The sequence below is a fragment of the Hirundo rustica genome, chromosome 4, assembly GCF_015227805.2.
Source record: "Hirundo rustica isolate bHirRus1 chromosome 4, bHirRus1.pri.v3, whole genome shotgun sequence".
Lineage (NCBI taxonomy): Eukaryota > Metazoa > Chordata > Aves > Passeriformes > Hirundinidae > Hirundo > Hirundo rustica.
Genome location: NC_053453.1, coordinates 14076759 through 14097688, shown reverse-complemented (window position 1 = coordinate 14097688; position 20930 = coordinate 14076759). Strand labels below are relative to the sequence as shown.

Genomic DNA, 20930 nt, shown 5'->3' with positions numbered 1-20930 from the left:
GAGGGTATACTTAATGAAACAGCTCCACAAATTCTTTAATCCAGAGTCTTGGGTTATGTTTCAAACCTGGTGTTTAACCTTTAGGGCAAGTCACTCGGTATCTCTCTGTTTCTGCTTATCCATCTGTAAAATGAGAATGAACATATTTACCTACCTCGGCAGGGTTTGCTGGGCCAGACAGACCATGGTGTGTTTTCATTCTGGCACTGCAAATAGGGAGGGCAAAGTGTTTTGAGGGACGCTGGTACCTAGTAAAGATTTACACAAGTTCACGTGCGCAAGCAAAACCTGGGTACATAAACCCAGGTATTTGTCCCAGCCACATCCATCCTTCACACAGACTCCTAGGTGTTTATTTACTGGTAAACCTTTTCCCTGGGTGCTGAGGGGACTCTGCCACCAGCCAGTGAAACCCTCATGTTCCCCAGCAGAGGCCAGGGAACTGGTGTTGGGAGGCAGGTGTGCAGGGGCAGCTCCAGCAGAGCCATTCATTCCTTACAGCTGCGCCAGTGCCCCTGCGTAAGCAGCAGCGCCGTGTGCTCCCGGTGAATGTGACACAGCCTGGCAGTGGCTGGTCTAGGCCTGTTGGGCCTCTCTGCCTGTGCCAGGGCCAGGCCTGGCCATGTATGGCAGCACAGCCACTATCCCCAGGAATGGCACTCCCGAGCCACATGCGCTGGTACCACAGCACCCGGCAGAGTAGGGCTGCTGAGCCTTGCGTGTGACAGTTGCCAACCCCCTGCTTCTTTGCTGGGTTTTGGGCCTTACCACACAAGTATGCACCACTGTTCCTCTGTCCGTCCATCCATCCATCCATCCATCCATCCATCCATCCATCCATCCATCCATCCATCCATCCATCCATCCTTTCCTCGCAGGGCCCGGCTGCATCCACACTACCGGCAGAAGGCAGGATTATGTCAACAACCCCGTTCCTTCATTGTTTGTCCACCGACAGGGGCAGGGAGGGGGGCACCCGATTGGTGATTCCCCCCACCTACCGCCACCCCTTTCCCATTGCCGCACCCTGCCCAGAGCCCGCTCCCGACGCTGGGGAGCAGGGGGAAGGGCACAGCCTGTGGGCCGGGGGCTGGAGTCCCCGATCCCCCGCTCGAGGCTCCCTGGCTACAGCGGGACAGGAACCCCCAGCCCGCTGTCCCCCAGCCTCCCACCCCGACGGAACTGCGCTTCCTCGACGGCTGCTCTCCCTGGCCCGGCTGAGGGCCGGGCTGCCCGGGGCGGGGGGCCGGGCGGGAGGGGCTCGGCTCAGCCCTGCGGATGCGAGGGGCGGAGGAGGAGGAGGAGGAGGGCCGGGGGCACCCGGCGGCGCGGGGCCGCGGTCGGGAACGGCAGCGCCTGCGTGGAGCAGCCGGAGCAGCGGCTTTCGGCGGCGCGTGGAGGGGCAGCCGCGTCCCGTCCCGTCCCGTTCCATTCTGTCCCATCCCGTCCCGTCCTGCCGCCCGCCATGGGCCGCCTCCCGCTGTACCTCTGCTGCTGCCTGGGTAACTCCCGCTCCGCTCCGCTCCGCTCCGGCCGCCGTCGGGGCACGGCGGGCTGGACGCGCCTCTGCAGCGCCCGCCAGGGCGGCTCGGGGCGCCCAGCCCGGCCGCGCTCCCGCTTCCCTCTCTCATCCTCTGTCCCCCCCTCTCTCTCTCTCTCTCCCCCTCCGCGGCCGCGCAGCGCTGTGGCCCGCGGCGGCACAGGAGCCCGAGTACAGCTACGGCTGCGCCGAGGGCAGCTGCTACCCCGCCACCGGCGACCTGCTCATCGGCCGCGCCGCCCGCCTGTCCGCCTCCTCCACCTGCGGCCTCCGCCAGCCCGAGCCCTACTGCATCGTCAGCCACCTCCAGGTGAGCGCCGGGCGCGGGGGGCAGCGCTCCCGGGCGCCGCGCCCGGCGGGGCGGGCATCGCCTCCTGCGCGGGGTGCGCGCCCGCGGGAAGCCATCCCCGGCGGGCAGCGTCCCCGTGCGGGACCCACACCCCGGGTTACAGCGAGTCCACACCCCCCTTTCCTGATCGAGGCCAGTAAGAAAGAATGTGCCCCAGTAAGTTCAATTAATGCTTTATCTCCAGGCTTGGTCGGAGCCGTCTAGACAGCTTCCTAAAGGAGAGTGGGCTGTAGGGCCCGGCAATGTTTTGTCCACAGTCCCCGTAGTGTAACTGTGTGTCTATGGTCTCGGAGTGAAAGGGTGCAGATAAGGTTGTCTCAGCACATCTGGTGAGCTGTTGCTTTTTAAAGCCAGAAGCAGCTCACCAAACTTAAAATCTCTGAGGCAGAAAGGATGCTGGAGAAGAATAAACTATCAGTTATACGTGGGACTCTGTTGAACTGAAAGTAAAGGATAATCTCCGGACGAATTACTGTGGAGACAATAGGGCCGGATTCTGGCACTTGGAAGGAAAACCACGGGAAGCAGGAGGGGCTGTAGCACTTGACCCGTTTGTGCCTTGAAGTTACCAAGTCTCCCCTCAATCTTTCCCCACCTTTAGTTTTACCGTATAAGTTCTGTCTAATAGAGTTAATACTTTATTTGACGTGGGATTTAGCTTCACTGAACATTTTCAGTGTATGTTGGGATTGACTTCAACAACATAAGCATCTCTGGTAGAACAAGATAACAAAGGTACTTTGTTACATTTTCTTGTCTCAAAAAATGTTGTAAAAAGCATCACTTCAGTGCCCATATTTTCACGTGCCCATATTCCTGATCTCCCAGCCCCAGTTCAGCATTTGCGATGTCCCTGGTTATTCTGAACCACAGTGTGTGAAGAAATCATGGAAGGTGCCAGTATCCTCTTAGTAACATGGTGTGTGGCCACACTGAGTGCTTGGCAGAATTAGGTCTTCTAGGGTTCAGTTTTGGTCAGAGAAGGAGTAAATTGTGGCATGAAGTTCAGGGGGAGAGAAGCGTGGAGCAGACCCCTGCTCTTGCTATTCTTTCTGCTGGAGGAGTTGTTGGAGGGCTCGTGGGAGGTGAAGCCCTGAGCTTGGGAGGAGCTGCTGGTGAAATGGAAAGCCTGTGTGGTGCAGACCTGCCAGCACTCACATTCTTGGCTGATAAAGAATTGCGTTTGTCTCCATAAACGTGCTGGAGGAATGATGCCTGTGTAGCCCTCAACAGGGATGAGTTGCTGGTGCCTTGGGGCTCCTTCGCTGCCATCCAGTGCACTCCTCTCCCTCATCTTCCCCCTCCTGTTGGTCTGGGCAGGAACTCTCCTTTGGATCAGTTTGCACCCTACCTTGCAATCAGAAAGTGGTGGGTTTAGGCAGAAGGACAATGAAAAAATAGTGCTGTTTGTCCATGAAGGGGTTTTGTCCCCCTGGTGAAGAAGTTTCCAGTTTTCCCAAGCAGCACCCAAGCAGTTCCGAGCTGGTTTTGCTTGGGCAGACTTTGTAATGTGTGCAAATGGACTTTATTTACACAGTTTGGGGTTGCAATACCAGCTGAAGATGCAAGGTTTGGGTAGGAGTTTGACAAGCTGAATTCAGAGAAAAGGGCTAAATAGCTGAGGGCCCCTTGATGTGCACTGAGCCTCACAGGAGGTATCCCTAATGCAGGCATTTTCCATCTCCAAGTCAGCTTCCAAAAGCTAGAGTTAATTCACGCAAGTTGTTAAGATGCAGTTTTGCACGTGTGCATTTTTACAGAAGCAAATCAGCAATTTTCTGTAGTTGCTGCCATTGGTTTTGAATTCCGCTGGAGAATGCGTGCACTGGAAGAGATTTCCTGAAACTCAATTTTCATTGAAAACGTGCTTCCCCTAAAGACGAAGTTTATGGAATTCCTGGCATATTTTCCATTTGGCAATTTGCATTAATTCATAAAGGTAAAAACACTTAGCATTTCAACAAAAAAAATCTTTGATGACTCCTGCAGGCAAAATGAGTGGAATGTGATATGGATGGAAAATACTCTTATCTGCAGGAAACAACTATTGCCCCATGGATAAAATCAGTAATGCTGATTATCGTGTTGTTTCAGGAGGACAAAAAATGTTTCATATGTGACTCGGAGGATCCCTTCCACGATACTCTCAATCCCGACAGTCATCGCATTGAGAATGTCGTCACCACGTTCGATCCAAATCGCCTGAAGCTCTGGTGGCAGTCGGAAAATGGTACGCGGTTTGTCCCGAGCAATTTCCGGGGCTGGGAGCTGTTTTCCTTCCTTTTGTTTAAGGGTACCTGTGGGTTTGCTGTTATCTCTGGCCTGGTGATTACTGCCTTGTGAAGGATCATGCTGTGTGAGGAGCCGTGAGTAAAACTGGCTGCTTTTGTGTGCCCTGGAGCGGTCCTTAATCCGTAACAAAACCCCTCCGAATCCTCCAGGAGTGTTGGAAACAGCCGTGCGAGCACTCTGCAAGAATCCTTTCCTAAAGAGAAGAGTTTTCCACACTGGCCTCAGATCTCCCTCATATTTGGGCAGCAGGAGCGGAGCAGCCTTCCAGGAGTAAATATCCCATGGCGGCGCTGCCAAGGCAGTACAACTGGGCTTCCCCACACCGGGGCTGGAGGCTGGGGGAGGAGGGGGTTTGGGCACAGAGCTGTGGGCTGTTGCCCTGCCTGCAGACCTCCAATTTCCTTTTCCTACCTCAGGACAGTAAAGCCAGGGATATCTCTTACCCTACAAGCTGCCTTCTCCCTCCTGAGCTCTCTGAATTTCTGCACCATTTGCCAAACAATAAATGAACTGCAGAAACAAGCGAGCCAGTTAAAAACAAAAATTGTATATTAGTTTGGTGGGGTTTTTGTTTTTTCTTTTAATCCTTCCTCCGCCTGTTTTGCTTTTTTGGTTATACTTTTGGCATGCCTTCATACACAAAACAAGGCAGCGAGGGTTTCTCAAACAGCAGTCCTACCCTGAAGCCTTAAAGCCAGCTGGACAGGATGGGATTTCTGCAAATGCATTGGCAGTAGCTGCCTTACTGTATATGAAAGAAAAAAGGTAATATTTGTAACAGTTTGCTGCCTGTTAAAAAAAGGTTTTCACTAAATCCTTTTTAACCATTTAGGTCAGCCTAGCAAGCTGCTTGCTTCCAGCAGTTCTCTTCCAACATTCCAGATAATTCATGTTTTTTGCAACAGGCTTGGCAGCATTCTCACAGAAAAGTTTCTTAGCTCATAAGGTCATGAAAATGTCCTTCAACAATAAAAAACAAATGATTCTTTCTGTCCAATTCATGTTTTCGTCTATTCAGGCATACAGCATAAGGGACCATTGCTGCATGCTTCACAGAAGGTTACAGCTGGTCAAAAATTTAAGTGTCTTATTGTTTTATTATTTTCATTTCTTACCCTTTCTCCTCTTTGTAAATCTTGATTTGATTTTTTATTTCTAACTACAGTATAATTAGTATCCAGCTGTTTCGAGAGCTCTTTTCACAAGGCAAAATAATATTTCTAGCTGTTTTTCTTCCTTTCTGTGTAGAGTCCTTGACCACAGGTAGTCATACAGCAGTTTGGAAAACCTTTTGCCTTTCACCATTTTCTCAACCCTTAGGATTGCAAAGCAGGGCTGTGATTTGTTTCAGGAGTGTCTCAAAACCAGGTTATAAAGGAGCTGTTCTTGTGGACAGGAGAGTCCAGAGTGGGTGAAAAATGGTGGGGAATGGCCCCCACCAGGCATCAGTGAAGACTTGGGGGTGTTAGGGCTGCAGAAGGTTGTGCTGCTGCTGCTGCTACCAGAGAGGCCGGGCTATGGAAGAACAGCCTGCAGCCACCACACAGGTCTGGGCTCAGCATCTCCAGCTGTACTGGTGGCTTTGGTGCCAGGACCCAGCTTGTGGTGGTCCTGTCCTTGCCCCAAATCCAGCAATGTCAGCCAGGGTTCTGTCTCAAACGGCACTGCAGGCTCACGCTCCGGGTGTAGCGTGTTTGGTGCTGATCACGCGCAGGAATCCCATGCCTGATACTCTTCAGCAGGTTCTTGGTGTCTCCCCCTGTACTTGAGGCATGCACTAAACCATCATATTCCTTTATCACAATGGAACCAAGTGGTAAAGAAAATAGTCTCATGCCAACAGAGTGAAGAGCTTTGGCAAAATTTAGATGTAGAGACTGGCAGGTGTCATGTTTGCTGAACACCTTTTGTCTGTCCCTGCAGGTTTGGAAAACGTGACTATCCAGCTGGACCTGGAGGCTGAGTTTCATTTCACTCATCTCATTATGACCTTCAAGGTAAGGAGGCCACAACTTTACCCCGAGCCCTAAAACATGATCAAATGAGAGGTTTCATAGTCCTTCACATCTATTTGATATTTGGGATTTGGGCTTTGTCTGAACTGTTAGGCCTGAATTTTTTAGAGCTGCTAACCATTTACCAGTGCTGAAGTCATTCAGAAAGGCGGAGTTCTGACTTGTGTTTGAACTCAGTGAGGCTGCAAGAAGGAGTCATGCTGAAGCTGGGTTTCGTGTTGGTGTGTCTCTGGTGGTTGTATTCAAGAAGATTGTTAGCTAAGTCATATAGTAGCAAGGGTATTTTTCCTGAAAAATGTTGGCCATGGTGTCAGTTTTCATTTGGCAAATGGAAAGGTCTTCAGGAAGCAGGAACATCTGTACACAAAGAGTCTTTGTTTTTTTACAAACAGATGTCTTGGAATGGTAGCTTATGTCCTGTACATCCTAAATGCTCTTCCCATGTGGACAAATTAATTTTTACGCATCAGCTTTCTAGGACAGCTGGTTCCTCTTTCTGTGGCGTCAGCTGGGGTTTGTCCCTGTGCCTTAAGGTGGTGGCTGAGGTGGAAGGTGGTCATTTCTACTGAAGTGAGGGACCCCCAAAAGACCCCTGACGTGATGTGGGTGCTGCAGCCATTGTACCCCCGTGCTGGGGCTTGTCTGCTGTCAGGAGGAAGACTACAGGGGAAAGATAGATTTAACGATGCTTTGTGGACTATGTGTGGTAGGCAGTTGAGCTGCCTTACTTCTGGGTTGCTGAATTTTTTTGTTGGGTGAGATACTGGTTTCTAAGTTGGGTGATAGTTTCAGCCAGGAAGCAGAGAGAAAATTTCTTTCCAGCTGTGACTGAAATGCTTTTGTACTTGGCTCTGGGAGGTCCTTCTCTGAATACATAAAACTAGGGAAGAGATTGTTGGCACTTCTTGGTAGGTACAAGCCAGGGTTAAATAAATATCTGGTTTTTAAAAAGCAGAACAACAATTAAAACATTATTTTTTTAGGTCAGAGGGATTAAAAATCTTTTCAAAACTTCATTTGTTCATTGTTCTAGAGTTGAATACATGTAGGTAAGGACACTGCTTTGTGTGAAGCAAATGCAGGCTGCCATAGTCTGGGCAAGGCCAGCTGGAGGACGGTCACTGGGAACTGGGGGAGTCAAATACAGCATGAGTGGATGAAGCTGAACCTGTCAATCTCCATAAAGAAGGTTTTCTCAAGGCAGCGCAGAGGACAGCTGGCACTGAACGTCAGAGATGCTGCAAAAGGTCACATGGTCAGACAGAGAGGAAATGCTGGGGCTTCTCTGAGCATCAGAGGTACCTGCTCAGCAGTAGCTTCCGGACATTAGAGCTGGATGGGAAGCACTGGCAGTGGTCTCCTGCTCCCTGGAGTAGGAGAAGAGGCCCATTAAGTCCTTTGTTAAAAATCAAGTGCAGAAGTACATCAAGGAAGAAGGCTCTGCTGCTTTCCACAAGCTGTGGGAAAAAGTCCTTTTGTCTCTGTAAGGCCCTGCTTTAACCCCCCCACTTTTCAGAAAGGGTTCGGAATCAAAACATCTTACAAGTTTTCTTGCTTATTTTAAGTGTGTTTAAGCACTTGGCCACTGAGTGCCATCTTTTGAAGATGGGTGGTCTGTGGTTTGATGTGTGTCATTTCATGTATCTTCCTCTGAGAAGAAAGTGAAATCTCATCAGAAAAGTATTTCCAATATTTGCCCGTATTGAAAATAGTTGTGCAGGGAGAGAGATTAAAATCCAGACATGTGGATTGCTCACACTAATAAGACTCAATGTAAATGCAAGTAATAATTAACCAAATGAAATTTCTTGTTTTTCTTACTATTAGACATTCCGTCCTGCTGCAATGTTGATTGAAAGATCATCTGACTTTGGACAGACTTGGCAAGTTTACAGGTATTTTGCATATGACTGTGAGAGCTCATTTCCTGGGATTTCAACTGGACCCATGAAGAAAGTGGATGATATAATTTGTGACTCCCGATACTCTGACATTGAACCTTCCACAGAGGGAGAGGTCAGAGACTTTTTTTTCTAATATATTTATTGTGTAGACTTCCTTACAAATTCAGATTCTCTTATTTTTGATGCTGAAACTTGCGTTATTTGATTTTTCCTCCAGGTAATATATCGTGTTCTAGATCCTGCTTTTCGAATTGAAGATCCATACAGTCCAAGGATTCAGAGTATGTATACAGTTACCTTTCAGGCTGATTTGAGAGCATTTCAGTACTTACCTGCTTACAAAAACCAATAATCCACTAACAAAGTCATGCATTAGCCCCAATAGCAGTTTTAAAGTCATATGAATACCTTTGTGTATGGCTCCTTTTCCTGACCCAGACAGTGATGTGGTGGGAAATAAAGATCTGTGTTGTGAACTCAAGGGATTGCTCTTGCACACTTCATTAGAGCTGGTCCTTTTCTTAATTGATCAGGGTTTTATTTTCATTAAAGACCCCCATTCCCCCAAAATACATGCAGTTGCCAAGGGAAGCCTTGGAATGCGATCCTGTAATTGTACAGTATTCAGAAAGCAAATAAACAGAGCTATAAAGGTAGTTATTTCTTTGTGCCTTTAACTAAAATCAAAAGGGTTGTGTTTTATTTTTCAGAACAAAGTTGTGACTTTGGAACAGTTGGCCATGGTAGCACTGCATGGCCGGACCACACAGATGTGGTCATAAACCACAACTCGCCGTAGTGCATGGTCGTGGCAATCCATGAATGCAGAGGTGGAAAGATCTGTTGCTCAGTGTGGCTTAGAGGGAAACCATGTGGGGCATTTGGCCTGAGGGAACTGCAGTGCTTGGCCTTAAGCTGACCTCTGATTTAATGTGCATTCTCAGGTTGGGTTCATGTCCCTCAGTGTAAAGCTACCTGAGCAAAAGGAAATATGTGAAGTAGAGGAGTGTCTGCTGTTTGCTATGAGTTTAATGTTGGTTTTTTTCTTTACTCAACATTTTAAAGGACAGACTGCTTTCATGGGCTTGAAGTGCTTTGTCAAGCCTAGTTCAAGGCTATAAGAAATTACAGAGGATTCACAGTATCAAAGTAAACATGTGGATGGTATTAATTACTGCAATATTGTATTCCCATGGATTATCCCTCAGGAACTTCTTTGTATTTGGTCAGTGATGGGGTGTTACTTCTTTCCACAAAATGTAGCTAATTATATTTGCTAGGAAAGTTGGGCGTGTACAAAAGAAGAATTATTTGTCTTTGTTTCCCGCTAAGAATTTTTCCTAAAGCCTCAGAACTCTAATGACTCCTGATCCATTTGGCAGCAGTTTCTTGATATCAAGTCCTTACCCATCTTATGTTTTAAAACTCCAAAGAATCTGTGTCTTTTAGATGGTGCTTTTCTCCTTGCCTTTAACATTTGTGTATGTGCCTGTGAATATCTATAATAAAATAGACCATTATTTTAAATTATGCTTAAACTTACTTATACAGTTATCAACCTACAGTAAAATAATGTAATTTTTTTTTTTTTTTTTTTTTTTTAAATTTGGGGAATATGCAATGATGTGTAGGTGCTGAAATTAAATCTGATCTAATCTGTCCATAGGAAGCACGCTTAGGAAGTCACTCCTGGCTTCCTCCCATTCAACATATTATCTGGTAAATAATTCCAAACCAGGCTTGCTGGTTAGGTATTTTGTGTGTGTCTCCTGCAGACCTATTAAAGATCACAAATCTGAGAGTCAAATTCGTCAAGCTGCACACGCTGGGAGATAACCTCTTGGACTCCAGGATGGAGATCCGAGAGAAGTACTACTACGCCATCTACGACATGGTGGTTCGCGGGAACTGCTTCTGCTATGGACACGCCAGTGAGTGTGCGCCCGTGGAGGGCTTGGATGAGGCAGTGGAAGGAATGGTAAATATTCACACTTTTCTGCATAAAGCTCTTCTTGTCTGGGCCTCTTTTAAGTGATTTGAACACAGATGTGAAGATGACACTGTCCCTCACCTCTGCACGCTTGATTTTCAAACAACAAAACTGTTAAAATTATTCGTCCTTGGCAAACATATCTGTCATTATTGGTATTAATCAAGCACAGATCTCAGATTAGGTGGTAATTGTTTTAACGTTCCTTTTCTAATTATGTTAAAGAGCTGATGAAACTGAAAAGTAGGAATGAAGAAAGGGAATGTAATCTTATTAGGTCAGAGACCAATGTATGAGTTGACTTGGTTACCTTAAAACTGAAGTGGAATAGAGGCATCAAAGGCTGAAACACCTGTGAATCAAACGTAACTTGTGTTTTTATTCAGTGTTACCAGCTGAAAAGGAGGTTGTAGCCCTAATAAACACAGGCCCTGGAGGAAAACCCTGATTGCCTCCATGGTATGCTGCTGCACAACTGCCTCATCCCTTCTGGGGTCTTGTTTTTCCCCATGATTTTTGCAGGACAAGCAGTAATAGCACCCTGTTAATGGGTGAGTTATTAACTGGTTGGAGATGTGGAAGCATGTGGGGTGGTTGTGTGGGTTGTCCAGGGCTGCAGGATGCCGTCGAGCCGGGTATGCTCCACTGCCCTGTGCTTGAGTCAGTGTCTCCACCCAAGCTTTGCCTTGTCATGGCTACAGTAATGGTGGTCTGTGGCAGCAGTTGTCACACGACCACTGTTGGTCTGCTTGGTGCTTGTTCAGTACACAAGGCAAGGCAAAGCCTGGGTCTGATGGATAAATTCCATCCAAACTCACTGCTGTCTTTGCTTTGAGAACCAAGGCAGGGCTGGAAAGAGGGCACTGGGCTAGTGACCTGGTGATATAAATAGATGCATGTTAATAGCTAATTAACAGCTAACTTTTAGTTCCAAGAGGCTTCTGTGATTATGGGGGCAGAACTGTGCTCTCCTTGTTTATTTCTGAAAGCATTTGTTCAGGCACTAGTTCCAGTAAGGAAAGAAGGACAAATTTATATGAGGACACCTGGGCAGGTGAAGGACATTCCTATGGCCCTTTATGCCATTTCTAAATGCAGTTACATAGATTAAAGTCTCCAAAAGTATATGGTCATTATGTGCTAGCTTTGTTTTGAATTAATTTTAAAATGGTTTGGATGTTTTTCCTTTTTTGTTTATAACCTACTCATTTTTTTATTCTTCCCCGCCCCCCCCCCCCCCCCCCCCCCCCCTTTTTTTTTTCAATTACAGGTTCATGGTCACTGCATGTGCAGACATAATACCAAAGGATTAAACTGTGAGCAGTGTTTGGATTTCTACCATGACTTACCCTGGCGCCCCGCTGAAGGTCGCAATAGTAACGCGTGCAAAAGTGAGTTGGAGTAAAATGCAGAACTGGGTGCGTGAGTGTTACATGCTGTTACTTGGGCTCATGTGTAAAATCTTTGGTTGACACCGGTGTGTCTTTTCTGCAGAGCTGCACTTTCCCCAAGGCTCTTACTCTGCTTTCTGTCTTTGTCACAGAGTGCAACTGCAACGGCCACTCCAGCCAGTGCCACTTCGACATGGCAGTGTACATGACGACGGGGAACACCAGCGGGGGAGTGTGCGACGACTGCCAGCACAACACTGTGGGACGCAACTGCGAGCAGTGCAAGCCCTTCTACTTCCAGCACCCGGAGAGAGACCTGCGGGACCCCGACGTCTGTGAGCGTAAGTGCAGCCCCGCTCCGTGGGGTGGGAATGGCCTTGGGAGCCCTGAGGAAAGGTGGTTGTCTTGGAGGCCTTGAGTGAGCCTGGCCAGGTTTTGTTTTGTCTTTGAGAATCTGGGAATTGACCTGGTCCTTGTGTGTCCAACCCATGTCATGTCTAATACTTGCAGGAGTGACTGCCTTTCTGCGCAGCAGCTGAGTTTCAGTAATTCAGCATTAGACTTGGCCTTTAATTTTGTAGCAGTTAATAAAACACGTGCGATGCTTCCTTCTTAGCTTGCAACTGTGACCCAGCTGGCTCCCAAAATGGTGGGATCTGCGACCGCTACACCGATTTCTCCACCGGCCTCATTGCTGGACAGTGCCGTTGTAAATTATTTGTCGAGGGGGAGCGTTGTGACCTCTGCAAAGAAGGTTTCTATGGCCTGAGTGCTGATGACCCAGCGGGCTGTCAGTGTGAGTGAAAACATACGTTCCTTTATGTGTGATCAAAAGCTCTGTGAGGAGCTGTTAGTGCCAGGAGAACTTGTTTTATGGGATGGGGTTTTTTTCCCCCCTTTTTTCACGTTTTGGCTAAAGGAAAAACGTTACTGTAGATTTAATATAGCTTGGAATCCACCAGCCTTTAAAATGCAGTTTGCATTTGATCCTTCTAGTGTGTTCAGTGGGAATAGCATAATCCTCCTTATTTCTTTTCAATTTTAAGTCTCTAGGCCAGGGAAGTTTCACTTGGATGGGTGGTGGGCAAAGAATGAAATTAATTTCTGTAATGGGGAATTCAGGGGAAACTTTAATGTATATATTTAAGTTGAACACTGTCTGAAATACGACTCCAGTCCTGCTTTTGACCTGCCTATTTGTATTTCCCAATCTAGCTTGTGCGTGTAATCCTCTGGGTACCCACCCCGGGGGGAATCCTTGTGATTCGGAGACAGGAAACTGCTATTGTAAGCGTCTGGTGACAGGAAAGCAGTGCAATCAATGTCTGGCAAGTAGTTCACTGTAAAATAAATTAAGAGACACTATTGTGGGGGAGGCTGGAGTGTGGAAAGCACGGAGCAAGGTGTTGGCCACTGTCTCTGACTGTCTACTAGCCCATGCCTGGCATTCAGGCTGTAAAGGGCACCTCGGGATGTCAGGAGCCATGAGGAGTGCTGTGTTTTGGGGAGCTGGGATGCATGTCAAGGCAGACAGGAGCCCCCAGTCTAATTCCTGGGACCATAAGGAGTGAGACATTAGGACACCTATGGTTGTTCTGAAAATGATCTAGGGCTGTTCTGCTGAAGTCGGTGCTGGGGTGAAAGACAAGATGGTCAGGGAAACAGTGTTACCAAAAAAATTGCTTTCTAAACAGGCCATAATTTTAGGCAGGGATTATTTCGTACACATATATTTCCATGTAGTGTTTATGCATGCTGGAGTGTTAGAGAAACACACTGTCAGATAACTGGATGTGTTTATACAAACACTGAGAAACTCTTATCTAGGAGTGAACTGCATGGAAAAACCAAACATGTCTGTCTCTCTCTGTCTGTCTTTCTATCCAGCAAGCAAGTTGCAGAGTAGCAGCCATGCAAGGGCAGTGCCCCACACAAATACCTACTGCCTCATGTGTGGCTCTCTTGCCCTTGAAATGGTCAACAAGGTGGGAGGAGGCCAGGTAGAGAGGTGGTGTTGGTGCTTGTAGGGGTAGATTCAACCAGGGGAGCAGGATTCACGGGTTGTGGGGCAGTCTGGGATAGCTTGTGCTGAGTATTTAGAAATGTGTCTTTGGGTTAGATGGAGCTAAGTCTGCAGCAGGTTACAGTGCTGGTGATGTTTTCTCCTGCAGCCTGAGCACTGGGGCCTGAGCAATGACATGGATGGATGTCGGCCGTGTGACTGCGACCAGGGAGGAGCGCTGAACAACAAGTGAGTCTCAGCCCAGTTACTCTCCTCTAATCGTTCACCCAGTTTCATGTTTTTGCAACCACAGCATCCAGGGCTCAATATGCTCTGGGGCAGGATTTGATACCCATCTTTCTGCTTCAGAAGTTGGTAGATCTTGATTGCAGCAAGAGTGACAGGGGCATCCAAGTCTTTTCTGTGCTGAGCAGCCTCTGTTTGCTGCCAGATCTCCCTTTGGCCAATCTTTCTGCCCATCGGTGCTAGGGGAAGCACGCTAGCTGCATAGTACTGCTCTGTTGCCCCAGTGGTGCTGCATGAGGTGGGATGTGGACCTTGAAGTGCCCGCTGGGGAGATGGATGTTTTTTAGAGAAAATTGTACATTTTGAATATACATCCATCAGTATCAGCATGGAAAGTCGTGGCTTAGATGCCCTGTCAGTGGGGTGCTGGGTAGCCAGGTTGCTCCTCTGACCAGGGCAGTTCTCTGTGTGCTAGGTGTGTGTCCAACCCCTGGCTTGTCAAGAGCAACATGTTCTTTTGCCTTTTTTTTTTTTTTTTTTCCCCCCTCTCCCCTTCCTTCCACAAACCCTTTGAAATGTCATGCGTTTGTCTAAAGCCACATAAGTTTCCCAAGGGGGTCAAAGAACTGTTTCCCACTGAAGCCCGTGGGACCACGCTGGGGGAGTGTGGGACTCATCTTGGTGCGACTCCCATAGGTCGTCACAGCCTCCGGACACCCCATCTGCATCAGGGATTGCCGTGGGAATGTCCCACGGGCCGTCTCTCCTGTCTGCTCCCGAGTGAATTATTAGCCCTTGGCAGACAGCAGTGTGGATGTTAGGGATTATTTACTCCCCCGTGCTTGCTCCCTGCGCACAGATGGGTTACACCACGCAGCCCATAACAGCTCCCCCAGCACAGCTGCTTCCAGGGCTTTGGGGTAACAGCCCAGCCGTGGCCCAGCCTGTTTCCCATGCACTGAGCCTGGTGATTGCAAAACCATGTGGGGAGGGGACGTGCAGCATCCTGGCACGGGCAGGCAGCAGCTGTGCTTTCCTCCAACCGCGGGAGAGCCGCAAAGCCCAGCTCTGGCTCCTGACTTCGCTCTCTCACGTCATTGGGAAGGGAAGCTTTGCCCTCCTTGGGGCTCCTCTCCAGCTGCTGAATTGCTGCATTCTGGCTCCCGCTCAGGGTGTGGGATGCTGTGCCTCGCCCAAAATTCATCCCTGTGCTGTAACCCAAGTGGTGGAGTTACTGCCTCCCTGGAGGGGAAGCTTCCCAGCTCCTCTTCTGGGATAGCTAAGGCACTTCTGGCATCTCAAGGTGAACATTTAAGTGAGTCTCTGCAACTTCAAAACCAGTTAAAGTTAAAAACTATTCCTTGTGTGGAGGCTTGAGGAGTCTGAAGATTGTTCATGGAAACCAGAGGCATTTACCTTTAGAAAATGTTTCTAAATCCCACTCAAATTTAAAGAAAGACTTGTATTTTGGTGGACCAAAACACCTTCCTTTGAAAAAGTGTGATTGGGTGTGTGCAAAATTGCAATGTGCTCAGGGGTTCTTCATGATGCAGGGTGGACACTCTGGGGACAGCTGAAGGCAGTTTGGGAATTGAGCTGTATCGAGTAAAGAAAATGGCTCTTTATGAAAGAAGGGTGTTTGGGTGAAATCTGTGTGTCACTCTGGACAGAACTCCTGGTAGTGGCCCTGACAGCCATGTCACTAGTTGTGTCTGTCCTACTCTAAAGCAGCCAGGGGTGTTTTTCCCCCCTGTGTAACTGCTGATGGTGACCTGTCTGGATGCTTTGCAGCAAATGAGAGCAGCTCAGCCTCCTGGAGCATGTAGGGTTATGCATGTTCTTGCTCTGCCTGAGACCATACAAACAGATATGCTGCCTGTGTGGCTTGCAAGCTTGGAGCCAAAGGCTGCCCTCACCTTCAGGGCAGATGTGCCTGTTGGCTATGTCTGGTAGCAAGTAAAGCTCCCAGAACTCCTGTGTCCCAGGGAACCACTGCATCCATAGCATGAAATCCTCTTGCCATCCAAACAGAGGAAACTACTTGCAAACTGCTCACTGGAGATGGTCTTGGTCCATGCTTGCTTCCAGCCTGAGCCTAGATGTTGTTTTGGAGAATGATTGTTGGGTTGAGCCGGGTCTGTACCTATAACTGTGCTGCCACATTAGTGCAGGCAGACCAGCTGCAGAGCTCCGGAGCTTCTGTCTAATGTGCTCAGAAGTGTTTCTCCTCCCGTGTCATTTAAAATATCAAGCAGAAGATAGCTCCAATACTGTTTCAGCATAGCCAAGATCTGTTGTAAATTCATTGCTCTTTCATTTTAGCTGCTCAAGTGAATCTGGCCAATGTGAGTGCCGGCCCCACATGTTTGGACGTCAGTGCAACCAGGTGGAGCCTGGCTATTACTTCATTTCACTTGATCATTACATCTACGAGGCAGAGGAAGCCAACTTGGGTCCTGTGAGTAGCAGTTTTAGTGGTCTGGAGTGTCTGGAGAGATGTGGGGAAGTTGTTTCACGAGTTGACTCTTGGAAGTGTCTTTTACACCCTATGTGTTTTGCAATTAAAATGTGGAAAACACGAAACTGAAAACCATCAGAAAACCATTAACCTGTAGCTTTTCAGTCTTAGTATCAATAAATAATGGAGTAATTGAGGGGGGAGGAATTGCAGTTTTTCTTTTTAAACGTGTTGTTTGATCATGACTGTACAGTTAGTTTGATCATGACTGTACAGTTAGTTTTCTGTCACCATCCCTCTCTGTACCCCACTGCACATGTACCCACCACACCCACTTCTCTTATCTCAAGAGAGGTGGGACACAGACACTGGCTCTTCTCTTTGGTGCCACTTCACTGGGAGCAAACAAAGCACACATTTAAGTACATTGCCACAGTTTTTATAGTTTCTGTACGTCAGTAACATATCTTTTATTAATGACTAAAACCATTTTGGTTGTGCAAAAAAACCCTTTTGTAAGTGAGGTTGCTTCTAGCTTGTTTTGCCTGCCAGCATGGTACAACAGGGTCTCTGGCTCTTTCTGTTGCCCATCACACAGCCTTGCTTTCAATTCATTTACAGCAGCTAGGTGATTATATCAATCACTTTTGCCTCCAGCAAGGAGTCAGGGAAATGGAAATAATGGTTTCTCTAAAGCAGCAGATCCTTGTCTGCCTACAATCAGGGCACTTGGTGCCACAATTTATTTATTTTGACCAAAATGCAGCCACTTTGCCGTTTCAGCCAAGGCAGGGGATTTTTGGTCTCAGATAACTGCAGAAAGGGAAGACAGTCTAGAGCAGAAGTTGCTCTACAGCAGAGGGCACGTGAGCTGGCACAGGGGTTTTGGTGCATTTGTGTCTGCCCAACTGGAGAGGTGGTACCCGAGGTCCTTCCAAGGCTCAGGGATGGAGCAGCCCCGTACAAAAATCCACCCTGCCAAACAGAGCCAAGGGGATGTGCTGCTGGTTTCCCTTTTGAAACCTTCAGAACAACCAGTTTTAAAAACCACCAGTATTGAAAAGCTTTTTCACAAATTTGGTAATAGAATAAAACTCTGAATTCCCAGGTAGGGGCCCAACGCAAGACAAAATTCAGTGGCACAGAGCTGCAGGGATTGAGAGGCAGTGCCAAGCCCCTGTGCTCCTACAGCTGCACACTCTTGCTCACGTCCTGCCTGCCATCCTTTCTGGGGAGCTCTGATCTTTGTGCAAAGCCAAAGGCTAATAACTTATAGCCAGGCTCTATTCAGAGAGTGTGAGAATACATGAGGGGACATCCTGAAGTGATATGTATATATGTAGACATTTCCTTGCATTTTATCCCTTTCTACTGAAGCAGCTTCCTTAGGAATGCACAGGATGTTGTTCAATGGAGAGAACTATTTATGGATCCAGATACATTTGAAACAGGAAATTTGAGCACCATGTTTCTATTTTGTTACCTTTTTCCTCTTCTTTGCTTTATATAAAAAACCCCAAAAACCTGGCACCTCAGACTGAAAAGGGTGACCATGTGTTGATTTGGCTGTTAAACATCTATCAATGATTAGGATCTCTGTTCTTTAGTGACACCCTGCTCATTAAAGCCATGATCTGCTTTTCCAATGTTATTTTGAGAGGCAGTTTGGTTTGAAAGAGCCTGATATAGTCAGGAAGCAGTTAACACTCAGGTTTGGGTGGTTAATGGGACAGTGATGTGCCACTGCAGTAAATCCTACTGCTACAGGTGCCATGTGGAGATCTCTATGGTGAATGAGATGTCAAAGCTGGTGAATACTCTCAGCAAGTTTTTAAATTTAATTCTGCACCATAGCAGAGAAATAAATGAAGAGTTGTGCAGTCTTGGTTTTGCTTTATCTCTCTTGCATTTGTTATGTTATTAAGCGAAAGGGCAATGGTGTGCACACGTATGGATGGATATAAATGAGAATTTGCGTTGTCTGGGATGCAAACAGTGGATGCTGCAATCCTGGAGTCATCCATCAGCAGAACCCCGCACTTCATGTCCTGCCATGGGACTTGCAAATTTAATGGATCAGTATGGAAATATCTTTTCCCTGTTTTTGTAGGGAGTGAACATAGTAGAGCGCCAGTACACACCAGACCGCACACCGTCATGGACAGGCATAGGGTTTGTGAGAGTCCCTGAGGGGGCGTACCTGGAATTCCACATTGACAACATCCCCTACTCCATGGAGTATGACGTTTTGATCCGCTATGAGCCGCAGGTGGGTCTGTGAGTATGGGCATGGCTGCCTCCCAGCAGGTGCTGGCTGTCCTGGTGCACAACTGACATCAGCCTGGCACTTTAAGGGCTCAAAGTCATCAGGGCTCAAAGACAGGGACAGGCGCTCAGTTAAATGTCTGAGATCTGTGAAAATCCAAAATGATGTTGACTTTTTCTAGTACTGTTTGCTTTAGAGTTTATTTCACTATTGCATTGTTTCAGCAACTGTTTACTGAGCAAATTAAAAAGCGACAAGTCCCATCAGGACAGATCAGGCAATTTGATACAGGCCAGATGGGCATCGTGTACCTTAGGAAGCAAATTACCCAATTTGGGTGTTGAATGCCTGCAGCCGAGAGTTTGCAAGCAATTGGGTTTGATAATTCAGAGTGAAGGGAAAGAGCAAAATCCCTCCATCTCCTTGCCTAGAGTTTGGCAGCAACTAACTGCAGTGAATACTCAGATACAGGACCCAGAGTTGAGGGGAGAGGAGATCACCAAACCACCTGGTGATGTCATAATGCCGATGAGGCTGCTGGCCACCTGCTCCTTGCTCTCAGCCCACATCTGCAGCTGGTAGATGCCCCATTGATGCTGCAGCTGTAGCCCCATCCTCCCTGAAGCACAGTGAAGCATACCCAGTCTGTGCTTACACTTTTCCTGGCCTGAGCTCTGGATGCTTCCAGGAGTTTGTGATTGTTACTTGATACTGATGAGCCTTTTTTTCCCCTAGTTGCCTGATCAGTGGGAAAAAGCTGTGATCAATGTCTCGCGCCCAGGCAAGATTCCCACAGGTAGCCGGTGTGGCAACACAGTTCCTGATGACGATAATCAAGTGGTCTCATTGTCACCTGGATCCAGGTTGGTATGACTGGATGGGCAAAAGGAGATTAAAAAAACATTTAAAATTTGAAGTACAATAATGTCGCATTTTAAGTTTGCTGTAGCCTCTATGAAAACAGGCAAAAATTAATTTCCAGTGGGTTATAAAAATCGCATTTAGTAGTGTGTCTGTAGACTCGAAGCTTTTAAGTTTATTCTCGTTTTCTGATACAGTTTGTTCACTGAGTAGAGGGAGGGGGAGGTGTTTGCACAGCCTGTGAGTGAACACCGGTTTGACTCTTTACCTTGCTGATAACCTTTTCTGGTTCTGACTTCCACAAACTGCCTCTCTCACATCTCAGCTTTTGTTCTGTTGAGCCTTGGCTGCTTTCTGTTATCTCGATTACTTTATAGGGGCACCTGAAATGCTTTATGGTGCCGTATGTTTTGAAGTAAGGAGTGTTTCCTGTTCCTCATTCAGATACGTTGTTCTCCCACGGCCCGTGTGCTTCGAGAAGGGGCTGAATTACACCATCCGCCTGGAGCTGCCCCAGTACTCCTCGGTGGATACGGAGACAGAGAACCCGTACACACTCATTGATTCTGTGAGCAGAATTTATTTCAGGGATGCTCTTAAAAGCCTGGAAGTTTGCATCTCCCATGGCATATGTCTGTGTGAATTCAAAGTAGTATTTTGCAGCGTTGTTCCTTACAGCTGAAGTCAGATTTCAACTGAACAATGTAATACAACATAGGTTTCTTCAAAAGTTCCTCAAAGTATGTGAGTTGTTTTTCTGCTAAGAGGCTTTTGAGGTATTTTGCAGGACTGCAGCTAGTCCACAGACCTATTGTTTCTTTGGGGAGGCTGAAGTATGTCATGTAGGTCATGAAAATCATTGTCGGTGTCAGTCTTCTTTAGAATGGATAGAACTTGGTGGATTTGGTAAGAATTTGTCAGATACCAGAAGTAATCCACCAAAACTAGAGAAATACTGCCATTTACCGTCCAAATTCTGTCTGGCTGTTTGCTTTTTAGCAGAAAAAAGGTTAGAAACTGGGATAATACTGACTTTTCACAATTTTGGTGGAGGCTATTTATAGGTAGTGACACTTTCTCATTGCAAAATTGTTTTGTAGCTTGTTCTCATGCCATACTGCAAATCGCTGGACATATTCACAGTGGGAGGCTCGGGCGAAGACGTGGTCACGAACAGTGCTTGGGAAACTTTCCAAAGATACCGGTGTTTGGAAAACAGCAGGAGTGTTGTGAAAACTCCCATGACAGATGTCTGCAAGAACATAATATTCAGCATTTCTGCACTACTGCATGAGACTGCGTTATGTATGTAACCATCTATTTGTAGGGCGAACTGTGCCTGGGAGCTGGATGGGGCTTGCAGGCAGAGCAGTTTGCATGGGGAAGGTGTGTACATGGGATGAGGCAGGGGATTCACGTCTTGTGCCGCAGTGCTCACTCTCTCCAATGTTTTCTCTGATCAGCATGCCAGTGTGACCCACAGGGCTCCCTGAGTTCAGTGTGTGACCCCAATGGAGGACAGTGCCAGTGTCGTCCCAACGTTGTTGGAAGACAGTGTGACAGATGTGCCCCCGGCACCTTTGGGTTTGGGCCAAGCGGATGCCGACGTAGGTTAA

At 47.5% G+C, this 20930-nt stretch overlaps 1 protein-coding gene across 1 annotated transcript in view; it reads left to right on the top strand.

Annotated features, from left to right (window-relative positions):
- Positions 1–1355: 1355 nt before the first annotated feature.
- LAMB1 (laminin subunit beta 1) overlaps positions 1356–20930 on the top strand; it is a 42031-nt gene continuing 22456 nt past the window's right edge. The window contains exons 1-18 of the mRNA XM_040061415.2: positions 1356–1502; positions 1681–1850; positions 3984–4119; positions 6105–6178; positions 8024–8212; positions 8318–8381; positions 9876–10078; positions 11361–11481; positions 11634–11822; positions 12098–12277; positions 12697–12809; positions 13653–13732; positions 16052–16187; positions 18298–18456; positions 19189–19316; positions 19759–19882; positions 20415–20619; positions 20778–20921. Of these exons, the coding sequence (XP_039917349.1) occupies positions 1466–1502; positions 1681–1850; positions 3984–4119; positions 6105–6178; positions 8024–8212; positions 8318–8381; positions 9876–10078; positions 11361–11481; positions 11634–11822; positions 12098–12277; positions 12697–12809; positions 13653–13732; positions 16052–16187; positions 18298–18456; positions 19189–19316; positions 19759–19882; positions 20415–20619; positions 20778–20921 (2452 nt within the window). The 5' untranslated portion in view covers positions 1356–1465. The remainder of the gene's footprint in view (positions 1503–1680; positions 1851–3983; positions 4120–6104; positions 6179–8023; positions 8213–8317; positions 8382–9875; positions 10079–11360; positions 11482–11633; positions 11823–12097; positions 12278–12696; positions 12810–13652; positions 13733–16051; positions 16188–18297; positions 18457–19188; positions 19317–19758; positions 19883–20414; positions 20620–20777; positions 20922–20930) is intronic.